The sequence below is a fragment of the Manacus vitellinus genome, unplaced genomic scaffold (assembly GCF_001715985.3).
Source record: "Manacus vitellinus isolate BGI_N305 unplaced genomic scaffold, ASM171598v3 scaffold_40_pilon, whole genome shotgun sequence".
Taxonomy (NCBI): Eukaryota; Metazoa; Chordata; class Aves; order Passeriformes; family Pipridae; genus Manacus; species Manacus vitellinus.
Genome location: NW_021940541.1, coordinates 5,567,434 through 5,590,971, shown reverse-complemented (window position 1 = coordinate 5,590,971; position 23,538 = coordinate 5,567,434). Strand labels below are relative to the sequence as shown.

Sequence of the window (23,538 nt, the reverse complement as noted above, 5' to 3'; positions counted from 1 at the left end):
GCATGAGTGGGTGTTGGCTCTGAGCTGAGATATGGCTGTCACACAGGAAGCTGAACTATAACCAGTAACAAAGCTCTAATCAGAAGGTTGGAACCAGATATGTTTTTATTTTGTTAAGACAGCTTGCTTGCTTTGATGCTGTCACACATACTTTCCTATAGAAAGTTCTCTGGAAATAGTGTAAGAAAAAAAATAAATCTTGTGACACTTTCACCAAAGGAAGTCAGTGTGATTCCACAATTGGTATTTTTTCCACAGCCAACAGGCATTTCTCTTTGCATCTAAGTTTTCTTGGACACTGAAAAAAAAATGTTAATCTCCTCAAATGTTGCTAAATATGTGTGGGTTTTTTTTCCATATGTCCTGCCTCCCCCATAGAAAACTTTCTTAAAACAGTCAGCCTTCAGCAGTAGTAGTTTGAGAATCACACTTGTCTCAAGAGCTGGTGCTGCCCAGCTGGTGGATCCATATTTGCTGTCTTTAAACTCTTAAAGTGGAATGTGCATTTAACTCCAAATACATGCTCCTCTTTTCCAAAGCTTGTCTGTGCTTTCAGTCAAAGTTTAGAGCCATTTCTCACTGTGCCTCTACTCCTGGGGTGGTTGTATTCCTGTGGAAGTCTTGGATATGGTGTGTTATATCCAGGGCTACCTCTGCTGTCTGTGCAGTCCCTGATACCAGTTTTCTTATGTCCTTTTCTCAGACAAGTCACTCTTGTTTCCTTATACCTGTAATTAGACCAAAATATTTTCTCATTGTTTTAATTGCTTGTAAGCTACTAGAAGAAAACATCACTTCAGAGCTTTCCCACCAATATCTCTTACCATGGCAGGAGTGTTTTAAACAGCCTCAGGTGGTGGTCTGGGTTCCTGGCTTTGTGACTGCCATGGTAGACCTTCCCTGGTTTGGTTCTTTAAATTCCTCCTGTGCCTGGCTTTTTTTTGGCTGCCTGGTGTCTCTGGCTGGTTTCTGGCTGTCACAGGGGAGCCCAAATGTGAAAGGCAGTTGCAAAAGCAGCGAGAAGCAGATGAAGTGTGAGACAGTGCAGCTCTAGGAGAGGCCCGAAAGACCCAGCTGGGATTGTGTGGGTGAACTGGGAAAGAAGGTGGAAGGCTTGGGAGTGAGGGAAGCTGTCTGGGTTCCTCTCTGCTGTAAATCTCATAGGGAAGATTTCCCTCTCAGCACACAGATGTTGTTGTGTGTCACTGGGAGTGAAACTGGGCTCAGGCTGTTCCAGAACTTGGTCTGTATGAGCACAGGTCTCCATCAGGAGGATACAAGATGTGTTTTAGTCCTTCAGCAAGGCCTGAGGGCAAATCAAACTGTTCACTGTCATGCCCACTGTCACTGATTTCCTGGTGCTCCACTCTCTGGATTAGTCTCCCAAAGAAGTTCATTTGATTCCTGCATTCTGTGCATCCCAAGTAACTCAGCCCTGCTCCAGTGGAACGGGAAGAACAGGAGTTTGGTTCAGGCTGGTCCCACACGTTCCCTGCAGCTCTGCCCTGCTCCTGCAAACATTGCTTTAAATTCTGCCACTGGGGGCTTTTAGCTCTTGCCTGTGCACAGGCACATGTGATCTGTCCCATTTAATCAGTTCATTCCAGATCTACCCTGACTTCAGTGGTTTCTGTTGATCTCATGGAAATGCTCATCTTTAATGGGTCTGGTGTATTATTAAAGGTTATGCTGAAAGTTAGAAAAAAAAAAAAGACGTGCTCTTGGAATATCAAATTCTCAATTACAAAGTTTCAAGGAGGGTACAATGCTTTAAAATAAGTGTGTAAAAATAATCACACTATCAGTTGTCACCTGCAGATCTCAGACTTTCAAGAAGAAACCAAGGTCTCATAAATAAAGTATATGTAGGTAGGTGATTTGTACTCTTACACTGTATGACTTTTTCCTTTCAAATATTCATCTACATACACCAATAGCTAAGACACTTAATTTATCTGGGTGTTAAAACTGGAGAAACTCTTTTTACCTTGGAACAAGGGCATTTTGGTAGATAAGAACAAACTTGTCCTTTGTGGTACAGAAAAACCTCTTCTCCTTTGGGCTTTTTCTGTACTACAGAGATATTACTTGCTTTTAAGGATTTGCTTTCACTTTAAAGATTTGAGTTAGGAATTTTATTCTTTCCCCCACTCTTGAATCCTTGAACAGGTACTACACTATTAGAAACTCTCATTGCCTTCTGCTTTCTCTTCTGCTTCCTACGTGTTTCACTGGAATTTAACAGCAGGAGAACCAGAAACCTAAACCTTAACTTTTTGTGCTTTGATATTCCATGTAACTGTGGAGAGTTTAACAGAAGAGGAAGTGTGTGTGTGTGCATGTTTATAGAAAGAGGATGTGAAAGTAATAGTGATGGGATACTCTGGGAGGGAGCTGGGGTTGAGAGTTGCCATCTGCTGCCTTTTTGAGGCTCTGTAGTTAACTTGGTGACCTGTATTCCATTTCACTATAGCCATGTAAAGTTTTGGTTACATTACAAATTCAACTGGATATTAAAAGAATTAAATCTCCATTAAACACATTACTGTAGCCCTAAGCTACTTCTTTTCCCCCCTCAAACATCTGGGAAATATCTGGGGTAGGGCTTTAAGTTGGAAACTTAGTAATTTGGTCATAGCTAAGCAGAAATGGAAGAGCCTGTGCATCATCTTATTGTGGGAATTATGATGGGTTTTCTACCCTCTGAGGTGGGCAAAGTGGAGAGAATGACCATCACTGGGTTAACTGTCCTGTTGAGTTTGCTTTTCAAAAACAGGAGCTTTGTTCTTTTTTGCAGCCACTGATCTTCTGTTGGCTTGGAATCCCATTTGCCTGGGCCTTGTAGAGGGAGTCATTGGTAAAGTTCAGCTTCATACAGGTATGTGGTTAGTTCTGTTTTGATGGTTTTTTTTTATTTCTGTTATGGTTTTTTTAATATTTATTTTATTTACCACTGAATTTGTTTTAAAGTCTGTGGTATTACAAATAATACTGCATAGCTGAAATGGAATGATGCAGTATTCTATACACTGGAGGAATACTCCCCAAATATATGAACTTGTCAGAGTGATTATATTACAGTTGATTATATTATAATGCAAATTCCCCCTGTTCTCCAGTGTGTGTGTTTTGGTTTGACACTCATGTAAAAATAGAGAACTGCATTTGCAAATAGTAGAAACTTGTATTTGAAGGCCTATCTGAGGCTCTGTGTGAGATTTATAAAATTCTTAAGCCCCTTTTGAATAATCCTTTCGAGGAGATTCTCATTGTTCTACTGTGGTACAAGAACTAATGATGGAAGTTTTAACAAAAGGATAAGGCTTGAATTCTCAGTGCTGTATAAAAACCTGAAGTATAATTGCTACGTTGGTAGATGAATTTTGGAAAGCAAAAGGAACACTTTAAACTTGTTTGTAGGTAAATGACAGAGCTATAAAATTAAAGCAGGTGTAGAATTCATTGCTATTTTAATGATAAGCCTGTTTCTAACTGATAGTAGTAGTGTTTTCCTTTAAAATAAGGTCAGTGCTCCTTTAGCTTTATCAGCTGCAAATCCCTGAAGCTGTAATAAATATTTATTTTGATATAAACCAGCTGATACTTCTGCCAGTGGAGCTCTGGATATCTATTTACTGGCAGGTAGGAAAGGCAGCCATAAACACTTGCTGTGTGCCATTCTTTTGGTGAGTGCATTTCAAGTAGTGCCTGGCAATATGATCAATACAGGTAAAGTTTCAAGTGTGTTCCAGGAGAGCAGGATGTGCTGGAATGGATCAGATAGATGTTTGTGTTCTGTTGAATAGAGACAGCTGAGTCAGGGGGGCAGTGTCACAAATGGAAAACGGGGACTGGAACACACGAGCAGTGTTGTTGGTCAGCCCAGTTCTGGGAATCACACAGCTCTGGAGTTACTGTGACCCCAGGGTCACATGGGAGTCATGGTTCAGAGCCCATCTCTCCATGGAGTTCATGATCACATCCTCTTTCCAGCTGCATCTCTCCATCTTCTTTGAATCTCACCTGATATTTTGGTCTGTGCTCGTCCCACAGAGCTGTTCACCCACCCCTTGTAGCCATTTAGATTTGGCTCCCCACCAAGTCCCCAAATCCCGCCACAAGAAGAGGGGAAAAGGAACCAAAAGACCCAAAATAAACTGAACTAAAGCAGTGTGTATATATATATATATATTTAAACTTATATACAATTGCAAAAAAAACCCAAAACAAAACAAAACTATTTACATATAAGAAAGAGAAAACCCCAACACCCCACAGCCAAAACAGAAAACCCCATATACGCAGATATACACAGCTAATAAAGAACTAACAAACCAAAATTTTAATTCTTTCTTCAAGAAGACAAAAGCCACTGTACCAGATCTCTCCAGTCGGATCAGGAAAACAACAGGCCCCAGCAGGGCTCACTCCTGGATAAGGGACCTGCTGCCTGCAAGTCCAGGGGAAGAGAAGGGGGCAGACCCTCCTCTCTCCTTCTTGTTTATGCTCTTGCTTACGTACAAAATAGGATGGAATACTGGGACATGAGCACTTCCCTAGTTTTGACCTGGTCACCAGGAAGGCCTAAAACCCAAAGCACTACACCCCTTTTCAGATCTGATGATGTGAAGCAGTTCAGTCTCTGCCATCTCCCTTTCTCTGCTCCTCACCCAGGTTCTCTGTGCTGTTCAGCATGTGCTGGTCATGATGAATGATGGCTGAGCTCCAGTAATGACCTCTCACTGCTCTGGGAAAATGCTCAGTGACTGGTTTTGTTTTTTGTTTGTGTGGGGTGTGGTGTTTCTGTTTTTTAAACCAAGCACTTGGGTGCACAAAAGCCTTGCCCCCCCTTCTCTCTAGGGAGTCTGGTATAAAAGCCTTTTGAGGGGGGAGATCTCAAGTACTTTTTGGAAGGTTTTAGTATATTATGACAACTGAATGCCCTTGCATGTGTGCTTATTGTGAGGTGCTTCCTCTGCTTATGAAATCTGAGTTGAAACTTTCCCCAGCTGTGACACCTTAACAGGTGTCAGCTTGCTGTTGTCATGCAAATTAAGATTATCAGGTAATAAGCCTGATATCTGCTCTTCTTTCCATGTGTCCTATGGAGCTGTTGCATCAATAGTGCTCATCCAGGCATTCCCCTCAGCTGCTCCTGAGGGCAGTGGGAATGTTTTGTTTGGTCTCTGCCTTGTGCAGGTGACACCACCACAAACTGTTCTTGTTGTAGATATTCTGGTATTTAGTGATGCCACTGCCCTGCAAACCATGTTTTTTTTCTACCATTAAACGTCTGAAGAAAGAGAGCCTCCAGCTATTTGTCCTTCTCTCCTGCTGCCTTGACCTGGCTGACATTTGCTGATAAGTGTTCTCCCTTAGGTGAAGTCACAACAAGGGGCTGGCTGAGACATCTCACAGAGATCTCTTGAAGCCTGTTATTGTCAATGAACTCCCACTTGATCATGTTCAAGTGTAGTTGGATGTTTCCCTCTGACCAATCCTCCAGCAGTCTGTAACAGTAACCTGTCTTCATTACTTATTCTGGTATCAATCTTTGTCACCTGGAAACTTTATCAGCAGGAGTTGTATAAATATTTAACATTGCTGGACCATTATCTCCAGACTTGGAGCTCTGTGCTGCAGGGGCTGGGTGAAATGTTTTTTTCACAGACCTGACCTGCAACAGGAGGACTTGCTGCTCTGATTTCTTCTCCCCTGCCCTCAGGTTATTAACATCAGAACACTTAATTTGAAATTCTTTTGGTGAACAGGAGTCCTGTGTGGGCTTGTCCTGCTCAGAATTCTGTTATTAGCTATTATTGGAAAGGAATATTGGTGTGTTTTAAAAATGCTTAGCACATCCTGACTAATGCTGGAAACTTTAAATGCCTTTTTAGGTGTTGAAATTGCTACCAGTAAAGCTGTCACTAACCCTATATGCACTTTAATATCTTGGGCATAGATCCTTATAAGTTCTTGAAAGATTTGCTCATGGCAGAAATGCTGGAGTGGTCTAACACAACCTTGAAATGTCCCTGTAGCCAATCTTGGGCTGTCTGTAATTTAGCATTGAAACACCCTTGCCAATATGCTGTAACTAGGGATGGGATTTAATTTACTCTTAATCTTACAGGTCTTATTGCTTGACTTGTACAAAAGAATCTGTAGGGCAGCTTCTGCCAGGGAAGCAGTCTCATAGGAACCAGCAAACCAATATTACATGGCTTATTTTTTTAATTCTTTAAAGAATTTTTGACATGAGTCAGTTGTATAACTGAAAATAACTGTACACTCACACTGGAAAGTCTAGTGAAAGTACCATTTGGTTCTTCCCCAAACTGAATTTCCTTAAACATGCAGGTTTTTTGGGGTTTTTTTGGGGGAGGGGGGAATTCCAACCCAAACAATAAACCCTTGATTGAATATTGGAATATAGGGATGTGATTGCTTACCATTTTCCGGCCTTTCCTAAGATAACTTGTAAGAAAACGCAGAGTAACAATGGGAATAGCAGGAAAAGGATTTTAGGATGTACTGTGGAGCTGTTACTGAAGCAGATCACTGCACATTTTCTTGGTAAAGGTGCACAGTTAATTCTATCTTTGCATGATCTTCCCAGATAGAGGCCAGCACATCTCTTGCATAAAGTGTCTCCTTTACAGAATATTAATTTTGTTTTGTGGCCCAGGCAGTGCACATGCATACCCAACATAATTGAAGCTACTCAATTCCTTCCTAATTCTATTTTGGGATTTTGATGAAAGAAGGTTGTGTTACTTGTTCTTAGGATAAAAAGTAGATCCACTAAAATGGTAATGGTAGCCTGAAATGGAATCACTGGTGATCAGAGACTTCTCAGCAAGTTGATCAAACGTTGTAGTGCAAGAATATGCTCAGTTGTATATCCAACTATAACCAAAGTTGGATTCCTTGGCCAGTTCCAGCAACTTCCACTTAACTCCTTCACTGCTGCCCCATTTTCCTGTTTCTTGGTCAAAGGACACTCCTGTGCAGTTTAATCTCTCTGCTTGTATCCATTCTGTGAGTTTTTCCAGTGCTGGTTAATTAAGACCCAGGTTAAATTCTGTTACCAAGGTTCCCTAGACTCTGTAAACAGGAGGGAAGTGGAGTTCTTCCTTCCCTATCCCCAGGAAAGGAAAGCTTTTTTTGTCAGCATGCCTCTGAATCTTGATAGAAACAACTGTTCAGCATCTGAAATCTCTCCAGTGATATGGAACTGAACTTCCAGCAGCTTAAAGCATTCTTTCTGCATGCAGCCAATTTTTAAGTTGTTCAAGTAACAGAAAGGATGAAAGTGGTAGCACAGAATTTCTTGGCTAAAATCAAAATACTTGTAAAAAGCAGCATTTTTAGTAAACTCCTGTACAGTTTAAAAAAAGTTGCTGCAAAGGCATTTGGGGGAAAGTAAATGCTGGATTGTTTGGGAAGTGTTAGAGAAGAACAGCAGTGCTGTGCTGACAGTGTTGAAGCAACAGAGGAACTAAATTTCCATTTCAGTGCAGAATGGGAGGTAATAGCTTCCTTTAGATACAGTATTTTAAGGTAGTTTTTGCCATCTGCTCTGCCACAGTCCATGAAACACTACAAATGAACATCTGATTCTGAGAGATGATTTCAAACATGCTCTCCTCTGGACTGGCACACAGTTGGGGTGTTCTCTACACCCCATACCTCACACACTGAGTAGGCAATTGAGTTCTGTGGAACTGCCTTTTTTTTTTATTGTGCTGCAGAAGCACATATTCTGTGCTGGGATTCAGTTATTTAGATATTGCTGGTGATTATAATGTGCTGCTTTTATGGCTATTGTTGAAGCTTTTACTTCAGGGCATACTTTATCTGCATAATTACTTCCTGACTGTTTGCTTTTGATCTGCTGGGGAATTCTTGTTTTCTTTGAATGTTCTGTGGCTCTGGCTACAATACAAAGAGTTTTGAAATGCACACCAGGATGACATTTGAGTGCATTTTAAAAAATGACAAAGGGATACAGAACTGCTTGGTTTATTAAGCTCTTAAGTTCTTGTTTGCTGTTGCCAGGGTTTGTCAATATAAGGTCAAGTGAAGAGTAGGCAGAGATTTTTCTTTTCCATTTTTTTTACTATGGCATATCTGCTCAGAAATACCTTTACCTTATCCTTATTTCCAGTAGAGCTCTCCTGATTAATTCACTAGAGCTCTAGATGGTCTCCTTGCTTAAAAGAGTACCTGTTTTGTCTGACATACACTGGTGATCTCACAGGAGAAAGCTGTGTGGCCAACCTTCCATAGGTGGGAATAGATGAGATTATAGGACTCCCCACAGGAATATCTGTCTGGATGCCCTATTGTATTACCCTTCTGTTAAGCTTGGATTGCCCTGGGCTTCCAGAGACTGTTGTTTTTGCCTACTAAAAAGCAATATAGGAAAGGGCAGGCCTTCTTTTTAGGTGAAGTGATGGGCATCTTCATCTGTTGCTGGTGTTTTTGGCAGCATTTCAGTTTCTCCTTTGTAAAAGCATTTTCTTATTCATTGGTCTGTTCACTTGCACAGAACCTGTCCTGTTTTCCTCAGCTTCCTTTTTCTTGTTTCCATCTTACCCCTGTGGTTGCTGGAGGCAAAGGCAGGTGTTCCCCAAGTCATGTTCTCTGTACCTGTACAGAAAAGCTGTTCCAGCACCTGCTTGTCAGTGAGGATGACTGTCTTGGTGGCATTTGCTGTCACTCTCTTGTCCTTATTTGTCATCCTGTGACCAGTTTTTAGGAGACTGTGCCTATGTGACAGCTTTGGAGTAACCTGGTGCAACCTCAGAGCTTGAGCAGGGTGACATCCTGGGATCCCTTCTGGCCTGACTTGTGCCTGATCCTGCAGGGATTAGGATTCCACTGCTGTGTTCAGGAACAGTGCATTTCATTCCCCTTCCCCTCCTCCCTTTTTGGGAGGCACCCTCTGGTTCTCACAGCACATTTGTGACCATGAGGACCTGAAATTTTTAAAGGCTTCTTAATGCCCAATGTAAGCAAGTCTTTTTTTTCTAAAGATAGTGATGTAGAATCAAAGTAAGGAGTGGAGTGTCACAGCACACAGTTGTCTGTTTGCAATGACTATTCCTTTTCTTCAGATAAAAGGCACTGCTGGGTTTTTCTGTGTTTCTCTTAAACACACAGAGGATAAAATGCTGTTTAGAATTTACTGAGCAAGGAGAACAGGCTTTGTATTTGCTATAAAGCTGCTAAATAGACTTTTCAAAGGCTGTGTATTGTATTCAAAGGCACAATACATGACACAATCTGCCATCACAAGTGTGGAAGCATATTCAAGTCTGCCATAGCAGGCTTTTTATACATGAACTTTTCAGTTCAACTCCATTGGTTTCTTCTCAACTGGGAGAAATGCTAAGTGTGTATGTTTTTGTGAAGACTTTCTGTGGCTTTTCCATCTTTCTTAACAGAACTTTTGATTCCTAAAAGACCAACATACAACTGACATGCTGCTGCTGTAACCAAGGGATTAAAATCCAGGAATGTCCAGGCCCTATTCAGCAGTCAGTGGGAATGTTTGTTGCTCTGTTTCCCTGTCTCACTGAAGTGTTGATGCTGTAACTGCAAGTGTTGTAAATTAAATGTGTGTTTGACATGCACCAATATCTTCATTAATTTTTATCCCATTAATTCCTCTGCCACTTCATGCATATTACTTCAGGAATGATTCATGAGGCTTTTAACATATATAAACTGCTTCATGCTGCAGCCCATGTTTGCCCACCAGATTTCTGAACTCAGGAGCCTTGTGATCAGCTGTTACCTGTGTCTGTCTTGTTTGCTGCTTGATGCACAACAGAGGTTGTAAAGGGCAAATCTTTTATTTCTCTCTGAGCTCCAGCTGTTCTCAAATTTTACTGCCAGTGGTGACTTTGGTGGGGTTGTGCTTCATCCCAGAGATTGCTGGTGGCTGGAGATGAAGCAGGGGTAGCTTTACCTCTAATAAGTCTATGAAATAGTTAATCTTATTGTATTACAGGCTGAATAAGTATTTTTTAGAGTTTGTTTTTTTTATTGCAATGCATAATGACAAATCACAGCAATAGTGAATCATCACTCACTGGAGTCTTCTGGTCAAATGGTTCCTGGCAGGGGTTTTACACTGGGGAGAAGCTTCTGGCAAACTTATCAAAGTAAATGCCTGACAAGACAAATAAAAGCATCTACTAATCTCTCTTTTTTTTTCCAGATTTACCATGGTGGCTGCTTTTAATTCGTCAGAAAGCTTTGATTGGCAAACTCCCTGGAGATCACGAGGTTTGCAAAATAACAAAGATAGCTGTGATTCCTCTCTCTGAAACAGAACCTCAGGACCTGGAGTTGGAGGTATGACAGTGCTCAAGGAATTCTGACCTTCCTCCTTCTGCTTCAGTGAAATTTGAACGTGAAATGAAAGTTATTTTTTTTTCCTGGTTGTGGTTTTTTAAATAACATTTTTCGATTAAAAGTATTTTTTAAAACAGAAATCACAAGTTCTGCTACTGAGGGAAGTTACAATAAAATTGTCCCTAGATTTCATAAAGCTTATTGAGAATACAACACTGAACTAGGAGAAAGTATTTTTTTTTTTTAATAGATGCTCTTGCTCTCATCTGATTTTGGAATCTTAATTCTAGAACTTGGTTATAGAATAACCAAGTTATTATAGAATAACCAAGTGAGTGACACCAATTTACAGTGTAACTTGGGTGGGAAGCTGAGGTGGGTCTGGATGCTCAAGTCATGTCAAACTGAGGCAGACATCCTCCCAAGCACAGGAGAAAGTGCCTTTTATAAAAAACACAGTAAGAATGAGGCTCTAGATGGAAACCTGCCTGTTCCTCCTGTATTTCAGAGTGTCTCCCTTAGGTTTGTGAGCATCCAAGTCTTGATTTTTGTGGGCTTTAATTAAATTTCTTTTTGGACTTTTTAAAGAGTATCTAATTCTTGGCTTTAATTCAATGTCATTATTTAGCTTTGTAAAAAGCACCATTTTGGGATAAACAAGCCAGAGAAGATAACACAGTCCCCAGATGACACAAAATTTCTGCTGAAGACTCTGACTCAAATTAAATCAAATGTGTCTGCTCCAAATAAAAAGAAGGTAAAGTTTTCTACTGTTTCCTTGGGGTTTTTTTCATAATGTTTGCTTTATAATTCCAAGGTTGTGATGGATGATCAAATGGAGTACTAAGACCTTAAAGAACTAGTGAAAAACTGCAGAATGTGGAACTGCTGTCTTGATGCTCAGTTTAATTTTTTTTTACTTTATTTAGCTGTGGCAATTCTATGATTTTTTTTGTGTTTTGCAATTACATAATTTTGGCAGAATTGCTGATAGAGTTCCTTCTTACCAGGATTACCTTCTGCTGAGATTCTAAACTTCTACAAATTGTTCAGCATAAGCATCTCTCTTACCACACAGAATTGTAGACGAAATTTGGTGCCCAGTTCCTCAGAGAACACCAAACAATCTCATCAAAATGCTTTTAGCACAACAATGGGTTGGATTAGGAAATCCAAACAATATTTGTTAAAATTAGGATGGGTGGCTGCAGTATTTCTTAAACTCTTGAGATTGAAACATCCTACTTAAATATTCAGCTCCAGAAGTTGACTGCTTTGAATGGTAAAAGTAATAACATGATATTTTTGAGGATGCTGTCCCTTGTTTTTATTGTCTGTGCTGGGATTTTTAAGAACCTGCTCCTCAGTGGAAAGAGTTTGTCCTAGAGAGTTAGAAATAGCATTTAGCAAATATGGCCTGGACTCTTTGTCACTCACAGAGAAATAAAAAAAGCCATTTTTTTTCTTTCAGATTAAAGAAAGCAAAGAGAAAGAGAGGCTGGAGAAGAGATTACTGGAGGAATTGTTCAAAATGTTCATGGATTCAGACTCCTTTTACTACAGCCTGACCTATGACCTGACAAATTCTGTGCAGAGACAGAGCACGTGTGAGAAAACAAACTTATCCCTGTGGAGAAAAGTGAGTGTGTCCTGTTTGATTCTTCCATCTGGGAGATGTGCTGCTCCATGATGTCTGTGCTCCAAACTTGACTGCAATCTAAAGCAGAAGTTGTAACTCCTTTTTCCACTTCAATGAAAACATATTTTCTTTGCTGAATTATGCAATACTGTTAAACTGTAACAAACCTTTGTGCTGGCTTGGACCAACGTCATTTGTGTAAATAATGGAAGTGATTTTAAACCAGAAACCTCTTTCTTGGTGTCTTTGAACTGTCTCTTTCCATTTTCAAAGGTCTTTCAAGGTAACAAAATCTATCCTTCTGTTATAAAAGTGAGCATCTGTCCCATTCTGCTGTATTTTAAGCAACCTTTACTTAAAAACATAAAACCTGAGTATGGGTGTAGTTACCAGTGGGTTTGGTTGCTCAGGCAGAATTTTGGTGAGCTGAAGAACTTGAGCTGATAAAAATACTTTATAAAAACCTTTAGTCAAACTTGCTAAAAGCTTCTGTGTAGGAACTTTGCCTTGGAACATGTTTCATGGAGACTCTCCAGAAACACCAGGATGTGTCTGGTGCAGGACAGGGCCCAACTTCAGTGCAAGGAAGAGGAACAAAAGCCTCCAGCAGCAAGACTGGAACTGAACTGAACACTTCTGAGAGCTGTGTGTGCACCTGCAGTGAATAAACAACTGAACTCGGGTGTCTGATGTTGCAAAACCTGCCCTTTTTTGTCTCAAACAGGTTGATGACAGATTCTTTTGGAACAAGCACATGATTGAAGATCTCATCAGCATCGATGTGAGTGTTTTATTTCTAAATATATTATGAGAATCATCCTTTAGTTTTAGTTGAAATGTTTACTTAAGGGTTCAGAAGTTTGCTTGAGAACCTGCTTGGCAGACAGGGCAGGATTAGGGCTGTGCCTTCTTCCCCCAGCCTTCTAGTTAGCCTGTGATTGCTGCTAATGAATGAACTTCAACTGAATTTAAAATTTTACTACTATAAAACAACATAGAATAACTTGGTGTGATATTTTTGTGCTGACTTCTGAAGTTGAATTTAAGTTGTATTCATCTGTGAAGTGGATTATCCCTGGACAGAGCTGAGCTTGATAATAAGGAGGAGCCAGAAAAGAAGTAACTCTGAATTTCAGAGTTTTCTTGAGATGAGATTTTTGTTTTCTGTAGTGGAGAGTAGTGTTTTCTCCTTAAACAGAGTAGCTGATCAATGTAAAAACAGTGTAGAACAAGTTGTTCTGAACAGTTATTCAGAGCAAAGAAAACATTTTCCTGGCTAAGAAACACTTAAAGAAACATAGAACCACCATTCTTTCTTCAATATATGATCTTCCTTCATTTTAAACTAAACTTGGAGATAAAGGATTAAGTTGCTAACTATTGTATGCCAGTTTAGGCCAAGTCTTATGTTCTTTAAAGATGACAGCAGACATCTTACTTTATGCCCTGCATCTTTTTCATTAATAATTTAACCTAATCAAATGGTTATGGAGTTACAGCAGGGTAAACCTGGATCCTCTAATAATTTGTGTATGATGCAGGAGTTTAACTGGTTGTATTTTTCATGTTCTAAGATATAAATGGGGATATAAATGGTATAACCTTGGGGAAAGAGCTGACCATTGGGGAATCTGGATCTCAATTCTATTTAAGAAATTGATGTTTTAGGGTGGCAGAACCCTGAACCAGTTGATTTGAGTGCAAAGTTGGCCCCTATGAAGCTTATGCTGGTATGTTTTGCTGAAAACAGGTTAAAAACTACCCACCTATATAAATGTGATATAGTATATGCCCACATAGAGGTTGTAACACTACCTTAAAGCAGAAACTAGGTAATAAGTTACCTGTATTTCCTGTTCTATCTGAACTGACTATCCTTGACATGGGAAATTACTACTTTAAGCTTTTAATGTGATTAAACATCAGATATAATGCTGTATTGAAAACTCTGTTTGGGTAAAATTGAAAAAAAGAATTTCTTTTTTTAAAAGAAATTTTAAAAATTTTTTCTTCTGTCCATGGATAGCTGAGAGCAGAGGAGGGCTTTTTGCCTTGCCTTGATTCAACGTGCTCCATCTCCACAGAAAAATCTAAAGTTGTTTTCTTTCTTCCTCCTGATTTAAAAACCCTGCAACTGATGGAGGAAAAATGCTGGTACCACTCACAGAAATAAGACAAGGATATGGCAAACATTGCTTAAAACACAAAAAGCATGAGAAGCAACTGTTTTATAAACATAAAAAATGGCAGAAAGAATTGTGGGTGATGTAGAACCAACAGGAATAAATGTCTTTTGTACCCTTCAGAATGCTGAAGTGGACTTCTGGATCATACCCATCATTCAAGGATTTGTGCAGATTGAAGAGCTTGTAGTAAACTACAGTGAATCTTCTGATGATGACAAGAGCAGTCCTGAAACTCCTCCCCAGGAATCCACGTGCGTGGATGATGTTCACCCCACCTTCCTGGTGGCCCTGATCTCCCGCCGCAGTCGGCACAGAGCTGGTAGGCAGGCTCAGGTCAAGGCTTTGGGGCTCTTCCTGAGCACTGGAGAGGGATGCTTTGACCTTGCTGCTGCTGGAATAAGTCAAATAAGGTGCAAGGCAAACATAATTCTTCCCTGTCCTTGGGATCTCGGAAAGAAAGATTGAATGGCTCTACAATTTACTAGGTCCTGTTCAGCTCTGGCTTCTCAGGCTATTTGATTTTTATTGAGATATTCTCCATTGTGTCCAACTGCTTTCCTACACAGGCAGGTTTTCAACATGTCATAAAACCAAGAAAAAAACCATGGAAAGCTTACCCTGGTATGGGACTGCCCTTTGTACCACTGCTCACTTTTATTTAATTCAGTTCTCAGGAACATTATTTGTCAGAACAACTTGGAGTAAATACTTCAGAGTTTCAGGGTAATATCTAGTTTACAGTATGCCTTTTTAATACTAAATTGTTACACAGATACAGGAACTGAATTGCAGAGGGGTAATTTGTTATTCATTTACTTTTACTGTTAATGTCACTGTGCTCAATTGATTTCTAGTCCAGAGCACAAAGTGTGCAGAACTTTCTCTCTTGACACAAAAAGATTGATTTGATAAATTGAGGCAATATTTTGAAGAATAGTTATAGGATTGTGTGTTTGATTAATTCTGTAGCACATACTTTTAGCCAAGAGTTCAATGTGCCTTTATTTTTGAAATACTATAGTTAACTCCCCCCCAAAAAACCCAAAACAGAGGAAACACTGATTTAAAAGCTAAAGATACTTCTGTGTTAAGTATACTTATCTTTTTTATTTATTTGTGAATGATTAAGGTTGGGTTTTGCTGTAAGAGCCACTATTGGTGGCAGAGCATAAGTGAAGGGTATCTGATGCTTTAGTCTAAAAGCCTGTCTGATTAAAGGCTGTAACAGTGCTTTGACAATCCCCCTCTAAAGGTCCCCAAGTAGGTATTTTACACTCTTTTCACTTCCCTATTTCTCACCTCTTCCCTTCCCTCCCATAGTCCTTAGATAGTGCTGTTGAGCCCTTTTTCCAGCCCTCTTATTCCTTCCCTGTCCTTTGCTACCACCTGCTCCCTCCTGAGATAGGAATGTCCTCTCCTTTGAGAAAAGGATCTGCAAACACTTCTCTGTTCAATGAGCAGCTCAGGGCTGGCTGGGCATAAAACTGGGTAGCCAGGAGTGCATTAACTCTTCCTACTGTGCAAGTTAAAATAAGGAGGGGGAATATTCTGTTTTGTGGGACTTCCTGGGCTGCTTGTGGGATCTCTGAGAGGTGGAGTAAAAATGGCCTTTTAGGCTCATGGAAATATTGAGCACTAAAGTAAAACTTTATGCTAAATGTGACAGAACAGGAGGGAATGTATCATTAATGGTGGACTAGAGATTATCTTTGACTTTGTGGTGCTGTTTATTGTATGTCAGTAAATAAACTTTATCCATATAGTCAAAATAACTTTTGAGAAATAAACCAGGGTAGGAGTGACTTCTACCACTGAGGATGGATTTTGGCTAGAGCCTGTGTTAGTGTTGCCAAAAACAGCAACAAAAGTTACTAATGTTTAAGTCAAGCACTTAAATATTCCTTTGGCCATTTCCTTCCTGCCAGGAATGCGGTACAAAAGGAGAGGTGTGGATAAAAATGGAAACGTGGCAAATTACGTTGAGACAGAGCAACTGATTCATGTTCACAACCACACTCTTTCCTACATCCAAACCCGGGGCTCTGTGCCTGTTTTCTGGAGCCAAGTTGGATACAGATACAACCCACGGCCCCGCCTGGACAAGAGTAAGTGTTGGGGTGGGATAGCTGAGGATCAGAGTTCCCTTGGGAAGAGATGCTTATGTGTGTGGTGCACAGGGAAAGGGATTAAGCAGGCCTGTGAAAAATTAAATTTTAGTCCCATCTCCTCTGCACAAAAAGCAAAATTGAAGTTTTTGCTGTGGTGGAACAGCAGTGTTGAAGTTGAGCAAATCGATGAAATGCCTTTGAAAGGAATTTTGTACAGTGTGTCTTCAGTGAAGCTGTCTGGGTTTTCTAGAGCACTGATTTGGGCACAGTTTAATACATCAAACAGGACCTGACTGTCTGTTTCTGTCTAACACTGCTCTGCCTTGTAGGTGAGAATGAAACTGTACCCTGTTTTCGTGCACACTTTGAAGAGCAGCTGAAAAACTACAAAAAGCAGGTGAGTGCTACGTGATAAAATAGTAATCTCATGAAAATGCAGGGGATGAAGGTTAATGCTTTCAGTTTGTTTTTATTCCTGATGTGTTGTGGTTTTTTAGAAGCTTGTTTGTGACAGTTTGTGAGGTTGGTCCGTAAATAGAATTTTAATAGGTTTTTCAAGTGTCTGTAAGTAAGCTCTGAAAACAATAACTTGTGGGAATGTGTAAACCCTACTCCTGTGTACCTGTCCTGTGAATTCAGAGCTTCTCTGGGTTAAAGTTAGTGTAGGCAGGTAACTGTTAGAGCTTATTTGTCTTGGGTACAATCTAGCAAAGACTAACTTCAGCAAGATTTCCTGCAAATCTTTTAACTCCTGAGCTGTTTGTTATTGCATGGTGTATATATCTGAGCAAGCTGTGTAGCAGATGACAAATGTTAACTAATTGGACTTTTGAACAGGTTATTATTAACTTGGTGGATCAAACAGGCAGAGAGAAGATTATTGGAGATGCTTACCTTAAACAAGTTCTTCTCTACAACAATGCAAACCTGACTTATGTTTCATTTGACTTCCATGAGCACTGGTAAGAAACCTTTTAACAATGACCCTTTGCATCTTTTTCTATTAGCATGAGAGGAGAGTAGAAGGGAGGAGAAAACATTGTAATTATTATTATTATTGTGATTTCTATTTCTGCATGAAACACTTAAACAGGAAGAATACATTTTGTAAACTAAAGCACTATAAAATTTTGAGTTTGGGTAACCAAGCACTGCCATTTGTCATATTGTGTCCCTGACCTGTTAAATTTGCAGTTATTTATTGGGCAAAGCTTGATTGTCACACATTCTAAGCAAGAGAGTTCCCTTAGACATGCTGTGAATGTAAAGCTGTGGCTGACCTGCTTTTTCAAACTGTGTAGCTTTCTGCTTTTAATTCTTCTCCACTTCTGTTTCTCTTTATTTTTTCTATAACAATATGATGGGTTCTTTCAGGACCCTGCTGCTGGTTTTTCACCATAAAATACACTGGATTTTAATTGAATCCAGCCCAAGCAGTGGCTGTTTTCCTGGCTGCACTCTGCCATGCTCTGCTGCAGTGCTCACATGCCCAAGCATTTCATCTGTCCCACAGGCCTGGATTTCTGCTGCTTCCCTCCAGCTGCCTCTGTGTGGGAGTCAATATGGGCCCTAAACTGTTTTAATCTTCATTTCTGAACGTAATCTAGGGATTGCATGTGGCCTGGCAGAGCATTACTGACTCAATACGTGTGTCATTAGTAGATATTGGCAGAGGGGATGGGGGGAAGGGAACTCCCCCTCAGAATAATGATGGCCTTGGAGACTCCTCTAGGCCTGAATTGATTTGATGCTTAATCTCTTGTTTGAAGGAGCTTCTGTTTTCATTCCTTCACTTTTCTCCTAAAAACTTCTGTGGTGCCCAGGACTGTTTCTTTTTTGCAAACTGAGAGTGAGTGAGTCGAGAACAATCCCAAAAAACCACCTGTGGGATGGGGGAGGAGGGGGTGATGTGTGGGGGGGTGTTTTCTGTGCAGTCACTGGTGGAGCAGGACTCATCCTCCCCACCTCAAATCCACAGTCACTGGTTTTGAGACTGTGACTAAGGTGAGAACAGAATGTTGCACATGATGATGCACATTTTTATTCTTCCTTATGGAAATAAGGAAATTCTTGAGAATTTAACTATTTTTTTATCCTCTTTCCTTGGATTTAATGGTGAACTGTACTTTAGAAAAGTTCTGAATATTGGCTCCTGTTTCAAGTTTGCTGCAGGAGAGAATAATTGTCTCTCCCACTTAGCCAAAACTCTATCTTTGTGAACATTACAGATAAAATAATTAAAGTCACTGCTGTAATTCAAACTAACTTTTGTGAAATTCTGCATTTTAGCCGAGGAATGAAGTTTGAAAATGTTCAAACACTGACTGATGCCATTCATGATATTATTCTTGACATGAAGTGGTGCTGGTAGGTACTTAACTCTTCTTAGACCACTGTGGAAAATTTGTTAAAAAAAAACCAAAACAAACCCAAACAACAAAAAAACAGGCAAAAAGCCCCCCAACAAACAGTTGATATTTGGAGGCCTTAATCTTGTCATAACTGGTGTGCTTTATATTTCTTTTCTGGTGCCCAGCTTGTGTGTCACAGTTCGTGTTCTGAAGTGTTGGTGCTCTAGACATGTAACAAAAAATTCTCAGATGTTGATTCCTGCCCAGAGCTTATTTCATTTAACACTTTCAGGGTTTCTTATATTTAATGTGAAACACTGTATTTGACCCACAAACCCTAGAACACCAACCAGCCTTATGTTGAAACCAGTAGGTGTGTTTGACCTTTGGTCTGTACTGATTAAAGGACATTAAATGAATGTGCTGCAGTCTTCAATCAGTTACTCTGATCTCACTGTTCATTTATATTGGCTTCTGTATCTGAAATTAAATGCCTTTTCTCTTGAAAGCTTGTATTATATATGCAAGAGTTGGGATGCAATTAGATGCTGAATTCAAGTTTATGGCCCCACTAGGATTTATTTGACATCCAGCCTAGATTAAAGTGGAGGATAGGCTGGAACAAGAGGAGTTAATTCAGGGTGGGGTGTGCCTGGGTGATGAGTGCCACTATAAATAGGGTAAAATCTCCTACTGTTTATAGAAGCTGATAAATTACACTGCATTTTAAGTGTCTCAGTGTGCTTTTGTTCTCTTCCTGTTGAAAGGGTTGACCAGGCTGGAGTGATCTGTAAACAGGAAGGGATTTTTCGAGTGAACTGCATGGACTGCCTGGATCGTACCAACGTCGTGCAGGCTGCCATTGCCAGGGTGGTCATGGAACAGCAGGTATGTCAACTGGCACTTTGTCAAGGGCCAAGTACCTCAGAACTTCATTGCTATTCACAGAGAAACCTGGGGGTTTGAGAAATGCTAAACTAACCTCTACTGAAAAGAATCTTTGTGAAACACTTGGGGAGCTCGAAGCTGAAAGGAATAACATGTAGAAATACAAAGCTGGAAATCACTGTACAACAGTGATGCCTGGTGTCCTCCTTCAGAAAGGAGGTGACTGACTGTCCACATCTTGGAGAGGATTGTCTTGTTTTGGTTTAGTAATTTTAGGCAGTAATGCAAAGTTTAAAAACAAAACATCACGCCCCCAAATCCCTCCCTGAAATGAGAGATTAAGGGACTAAAATCCAGCTAGAAGTTGGATGCTATTTTAGCTGCTTTGAAGTGAAAGAAATACTGTGATGCAGCAAGCAGGGAGATGAGTTTTCTCTTCTGTGTTTAAAGGAATAATTAATTCATGATGTTAATATCCCTGATTGCTGTGACTGTTGTGATGTGGATGTTAGGGAAGGGATTTCCAAGCAGACTGAGGGTCCTTCCTTTAGTCATGTTCCTCTTTGCCCTGCCCCACATTTGCTTTTTGCTATAGAATCTGTGATTGTCCTCCCTTGTGAAGGCTTCATAAATACAGTTCTGTTAGAGACTTAATGCAGATTAATAGTCCTGGAACTGAACTTTAGAAGGCTCAGTTCCAGCCCAGCCCAAGCTGAGCAAACCTGACTGTTTAAAGGGAAGGAGAAAGGACAAAGTGGGTCCTTCAATAGGATGAAAAGTGAGTGGCTCTGACCATTGTATCTGGCAGTTCTTGTTTGTCATCTGCTGTTCTGGTCTCCTGACATGGAGTATGGAGGGCAAGGGGAGGGACCTGCAGTCCCACAGTTGTTTGGGAGCAGGGTTTCTCTCTAGGGTAACTCTCGAGTTCAAAGGCAACCTTTCAAAATCAGGAGTGTTACAGATGGTTGTGAAGAGGCTTCAGTGATCACTGAAGTATTAGTGATGTGCTGCATGATTCTGGTGGTGTAGCTGAAGTGCCTTGGAATCAATTCATGACAGAGCAATGCCCTGACCTTTGCAGGGTGAGTGACATGAGTGTTCCACGTGCCTCACCTTTGCTCTCCCTTGGAGCCACAGCACTTGCTTTCTCTCACCTGGAAACTTTATAGGGCTCTCAAAGTCAGTGAACAGCCTTGTATCAATTGTCATCTAACTTGCAAAGGGTGCTTGAGCATTTGGTTTTGGTTGGGAATTGTTTGCCTGTGATCTATTCCAAGTTATCCTTTACTATTATTCCAAGTTAGTGACTGCATTGCAGTTATGGCTGTGCAGCTTTACCAGTTCAGTGTCTGTAAAAAGCCTAAAGTTTATACTGTACCCAAGGCTTTTATCTTGGGGAAAATGAAGTACTGGTTGTCTTGAAGAATAAGATATCTCACTTTCAGTACCAATGTTAAACAGTAACTGTCCAAAATGTGCAAGCATTAATAATAAACCAACAAAAGAAGCTGTTTTTTATTTTCAGACCCTTGAGGTCATGAATGCCTTTGCAATAGAAGACATATTAACTTGTTTATGCATGTTAAAGTTCTGTGATGCCTGTTCTTTTGATGGTTCTCCTTTGAAAAATTTCCTGTATCTTGAGCAATCGCCAGTAACTCCAGCTCATTTTTTTTGATGGTTGGCTCCTACATTCATAATTAATATGTTAATGCTGCCTCCAGTGATATGATGCCTAGCAATGAATTAGTGATTCATTGCTTACAATTAATTTCCTCTGACAAATCAGCAGAATGAGCCCCTTTTTCAGATCACAGAGAGTTTAACGACCAAAGCTTGGCGAGCGTTTGCGTTCCTTTTATCGAGCTCTGACACAGAGAACGCCCCTTATCTCGGACGTTTTATTAACACACACATGTCAAATTCCAGCTCAAAAAACTGGGTGTGATGCCCCCTGAGCAGCCTTTGCCCGTGAAGTGCAACAGGATCTACCAGGTGATGTGGGCCAACAACGGCGATGCCATCAGCCGGCAGTACGCCGGCACCGCCGCCCTCAAGGTAACGGGGAGGGGGCCTGGTGGTGCCTGATGATGAGGAGAGGCTGTGACAGGTTTTATGTGCACCAAGAAACTCTTGTCTATGTAATAAAGCCAAATATTCTGCCTGGGTTTGTTTTGAAGAGGCTTCAGAGTAGGAGAATGTTTTGTGTCGCGCTCGGCGCCAACCGGAGAATTCCGATTGCCCGGTGTCCCGTGGCACTGCTGGCTGTGTTTTAACTGCATCCTCCTCATGTCTGCAGCAGAGCATAGCTGAGCTGAGGGTTTAGGATATATATTAACCAGTACATCCATTTAAATTTTAGCAGGGCTGTAGTTACACTTTCAGCACTCCTGAGCAGTTACGGTACTAAAAAAATACTCCGAGGGGCTGAAGATGAGGATGTGTGGGTAGCAGGGTGATATTAATTACTTATACTTTCTAAAGAATTAATTAGTTGTAATTAGGAAGAAGTTCTTTACAGAAAGGGTGCTCAGCCATTGGAATGGGCTGCCCAGGGAAGTGGTGGATTCTCCATCCCTGGAGGTGTTTAAGGACAGACTGGATGTGGCATCAGTGCCATGGGCTGGGAACCACAGCGGGGTTGGATCAAGGGCTGGATTTGATGATCTCAGAGGTCCCTTCCAACCCAGCTGATTCTGGGATTCTATGAATGCAGTCTGTTTACCAAGATCAGGCATGAAACTCCTTACATTTTAATTCCTGCTGCTTTGAAAAGTCACAGAATTTGAGGTACTTGCTGTGTGTTTAAGTCACTGGTGGAACACATTTTACTATTCTTTGTATGTGGCATGAGAAAAATCATTATGGTGGAAATGCTTCTGAGATCCCTCTTTAAACCTCTACTGAACTTTGATTAGTTTATTTTAAAAAATTGTAAAAACCAGCCTGACATGCTTGTCTTCATTATGTATATTTAACTGTATCTGAAGCACAGACCTCCATTTATAGATCTAGATTTTCAGGCCTTCTGTTTGAAGATTTCTCTATTTGCTATTGAGGTTCATGAATTAAATTCCTTTTAATTGTGATATTTCTTTCAATTTGAAAGTGAAACACACTTGAAATGTTCTTCAGAGTAGCTGACATGGCTTTTAGAACTGCTCTGTGCCAGTGCTCAGGGTGTCTCTGAAAATAGAATCCTCTAATGAACTCTAACTACCAAAACAGCTTTTTATTCAAATTCTAAGCCTTCTGTGGCCTAGAAACTGGCTTTTGTTTCTGAGGTTGGGAGGGTATGTACTGTTCTCCTTCAGGATGTTCTGCTTGTCTTGTTCTGGTAGCAAAAACATAAAAGATGAAAACCATTTTTCAGTAAGCTCCAGTCTTCTCTCTTGTTTCAGTGGTGTTCCTTTTAGGTTAAAGGCCAAAACACAAAGGGTTTTCTTGAGGTATTCAAACATCACAGTGGACTGACATCTTGAATGTTCTACTTTAATGTTAGCTGGCATGTGTGTCCAAATTTCTGTTTCCCATTGAATCCTAAATCTGTTGAACACATAAGATTCTCTGCAGAGTCAATGCCAGAAGTAGATGCCCTTTGAAAAATCAATATTTTCAACTTCTATATGAAATAGTTACTTGTGGATAGTTTCTGAGTTGTCACCTGTTCAGCTCTGAGCCTCAGAATGCCAAAGGTTTTTGAGCTGAGCCTGCTGCTCTCCAGGTGCATCTGTGCATGATCTGCATGTTCTGTGTGACAGGGGGACTTCACCAGGACTGGGGAGAGGAAGCTGGCAGGAGTGATGAAGGATGGAGTTAATTCTGCAAACAGATACTACTTGAATCGTTTCAGGGATGCTTACAGGCAAGCAGTCATAGGTAAGAGTACAATTTCAACTAAGCTGAACTATGGTGTTTAGAAAAGTTCATTAAAATCATCTTGACTTTATCTTTGGACTATTTTTTCTTTTTTTTTTTTCATCCTGAAGCTTAAAAGC

General features: G+C 40.4%; 1 protein-coding gene across 1 annotated transcript in view; it reads left to right on the top strand.

Annotated features, from left to right (window-relative positions):
* Positions 1-23,538, top strand: part of INPP5F (inositol polyphosphate-5-phosphatase F) — a 41,524-nt gene that overhangs the window by 11,658 nt on the left and 6,328 nt on the right. Inside the window, exons 3-15 of the mRNA XM_018078425.2 lie at positions 2,798-2,878; positions 10,232-10,368; positions 10,997-11,125; positions 11,840-12,007; positions 12,732-12,788; positions 14,314-14,512; positions 16,119-16,298; positions 16,631-16,698; positions 17,139-17,263; positions 18,591-18,668; positions 19,420-19,540; positions 21,470-21,598; positions 23,302-23,419. Coding sequence (XP_017933914.1) covers positions 2,798-2,878; positions 10,232-10,368; positions 10,997-11,125; positions 11,840-12,007; positions 12,732-12,788; positions 14,314-14,512; positions 16,119-16,298; positions 16,631-16,698; positions 17,139-17,263; positions 18,591-18,668; positions 19,420-19,540; positions 21,470-21,598; positions 23,302-23,419 — 1,590 coding nt within the window. The remainder of the gene's footprint in view (positions 1-2,797; positions 2,879-10,231; positions 10,369-10,996; positions 11,126-11,839; positions 12,008-12,731; positions 12,789-14,313; positions 14,513-16,118; positions 16,299-16,630; positions 16,699-17,138; positions 17,264-18,590; positions 18,669-19,419; positions 19,541-21,469; positions 21,599-23,301; positions 23,420-23,538) is intronic.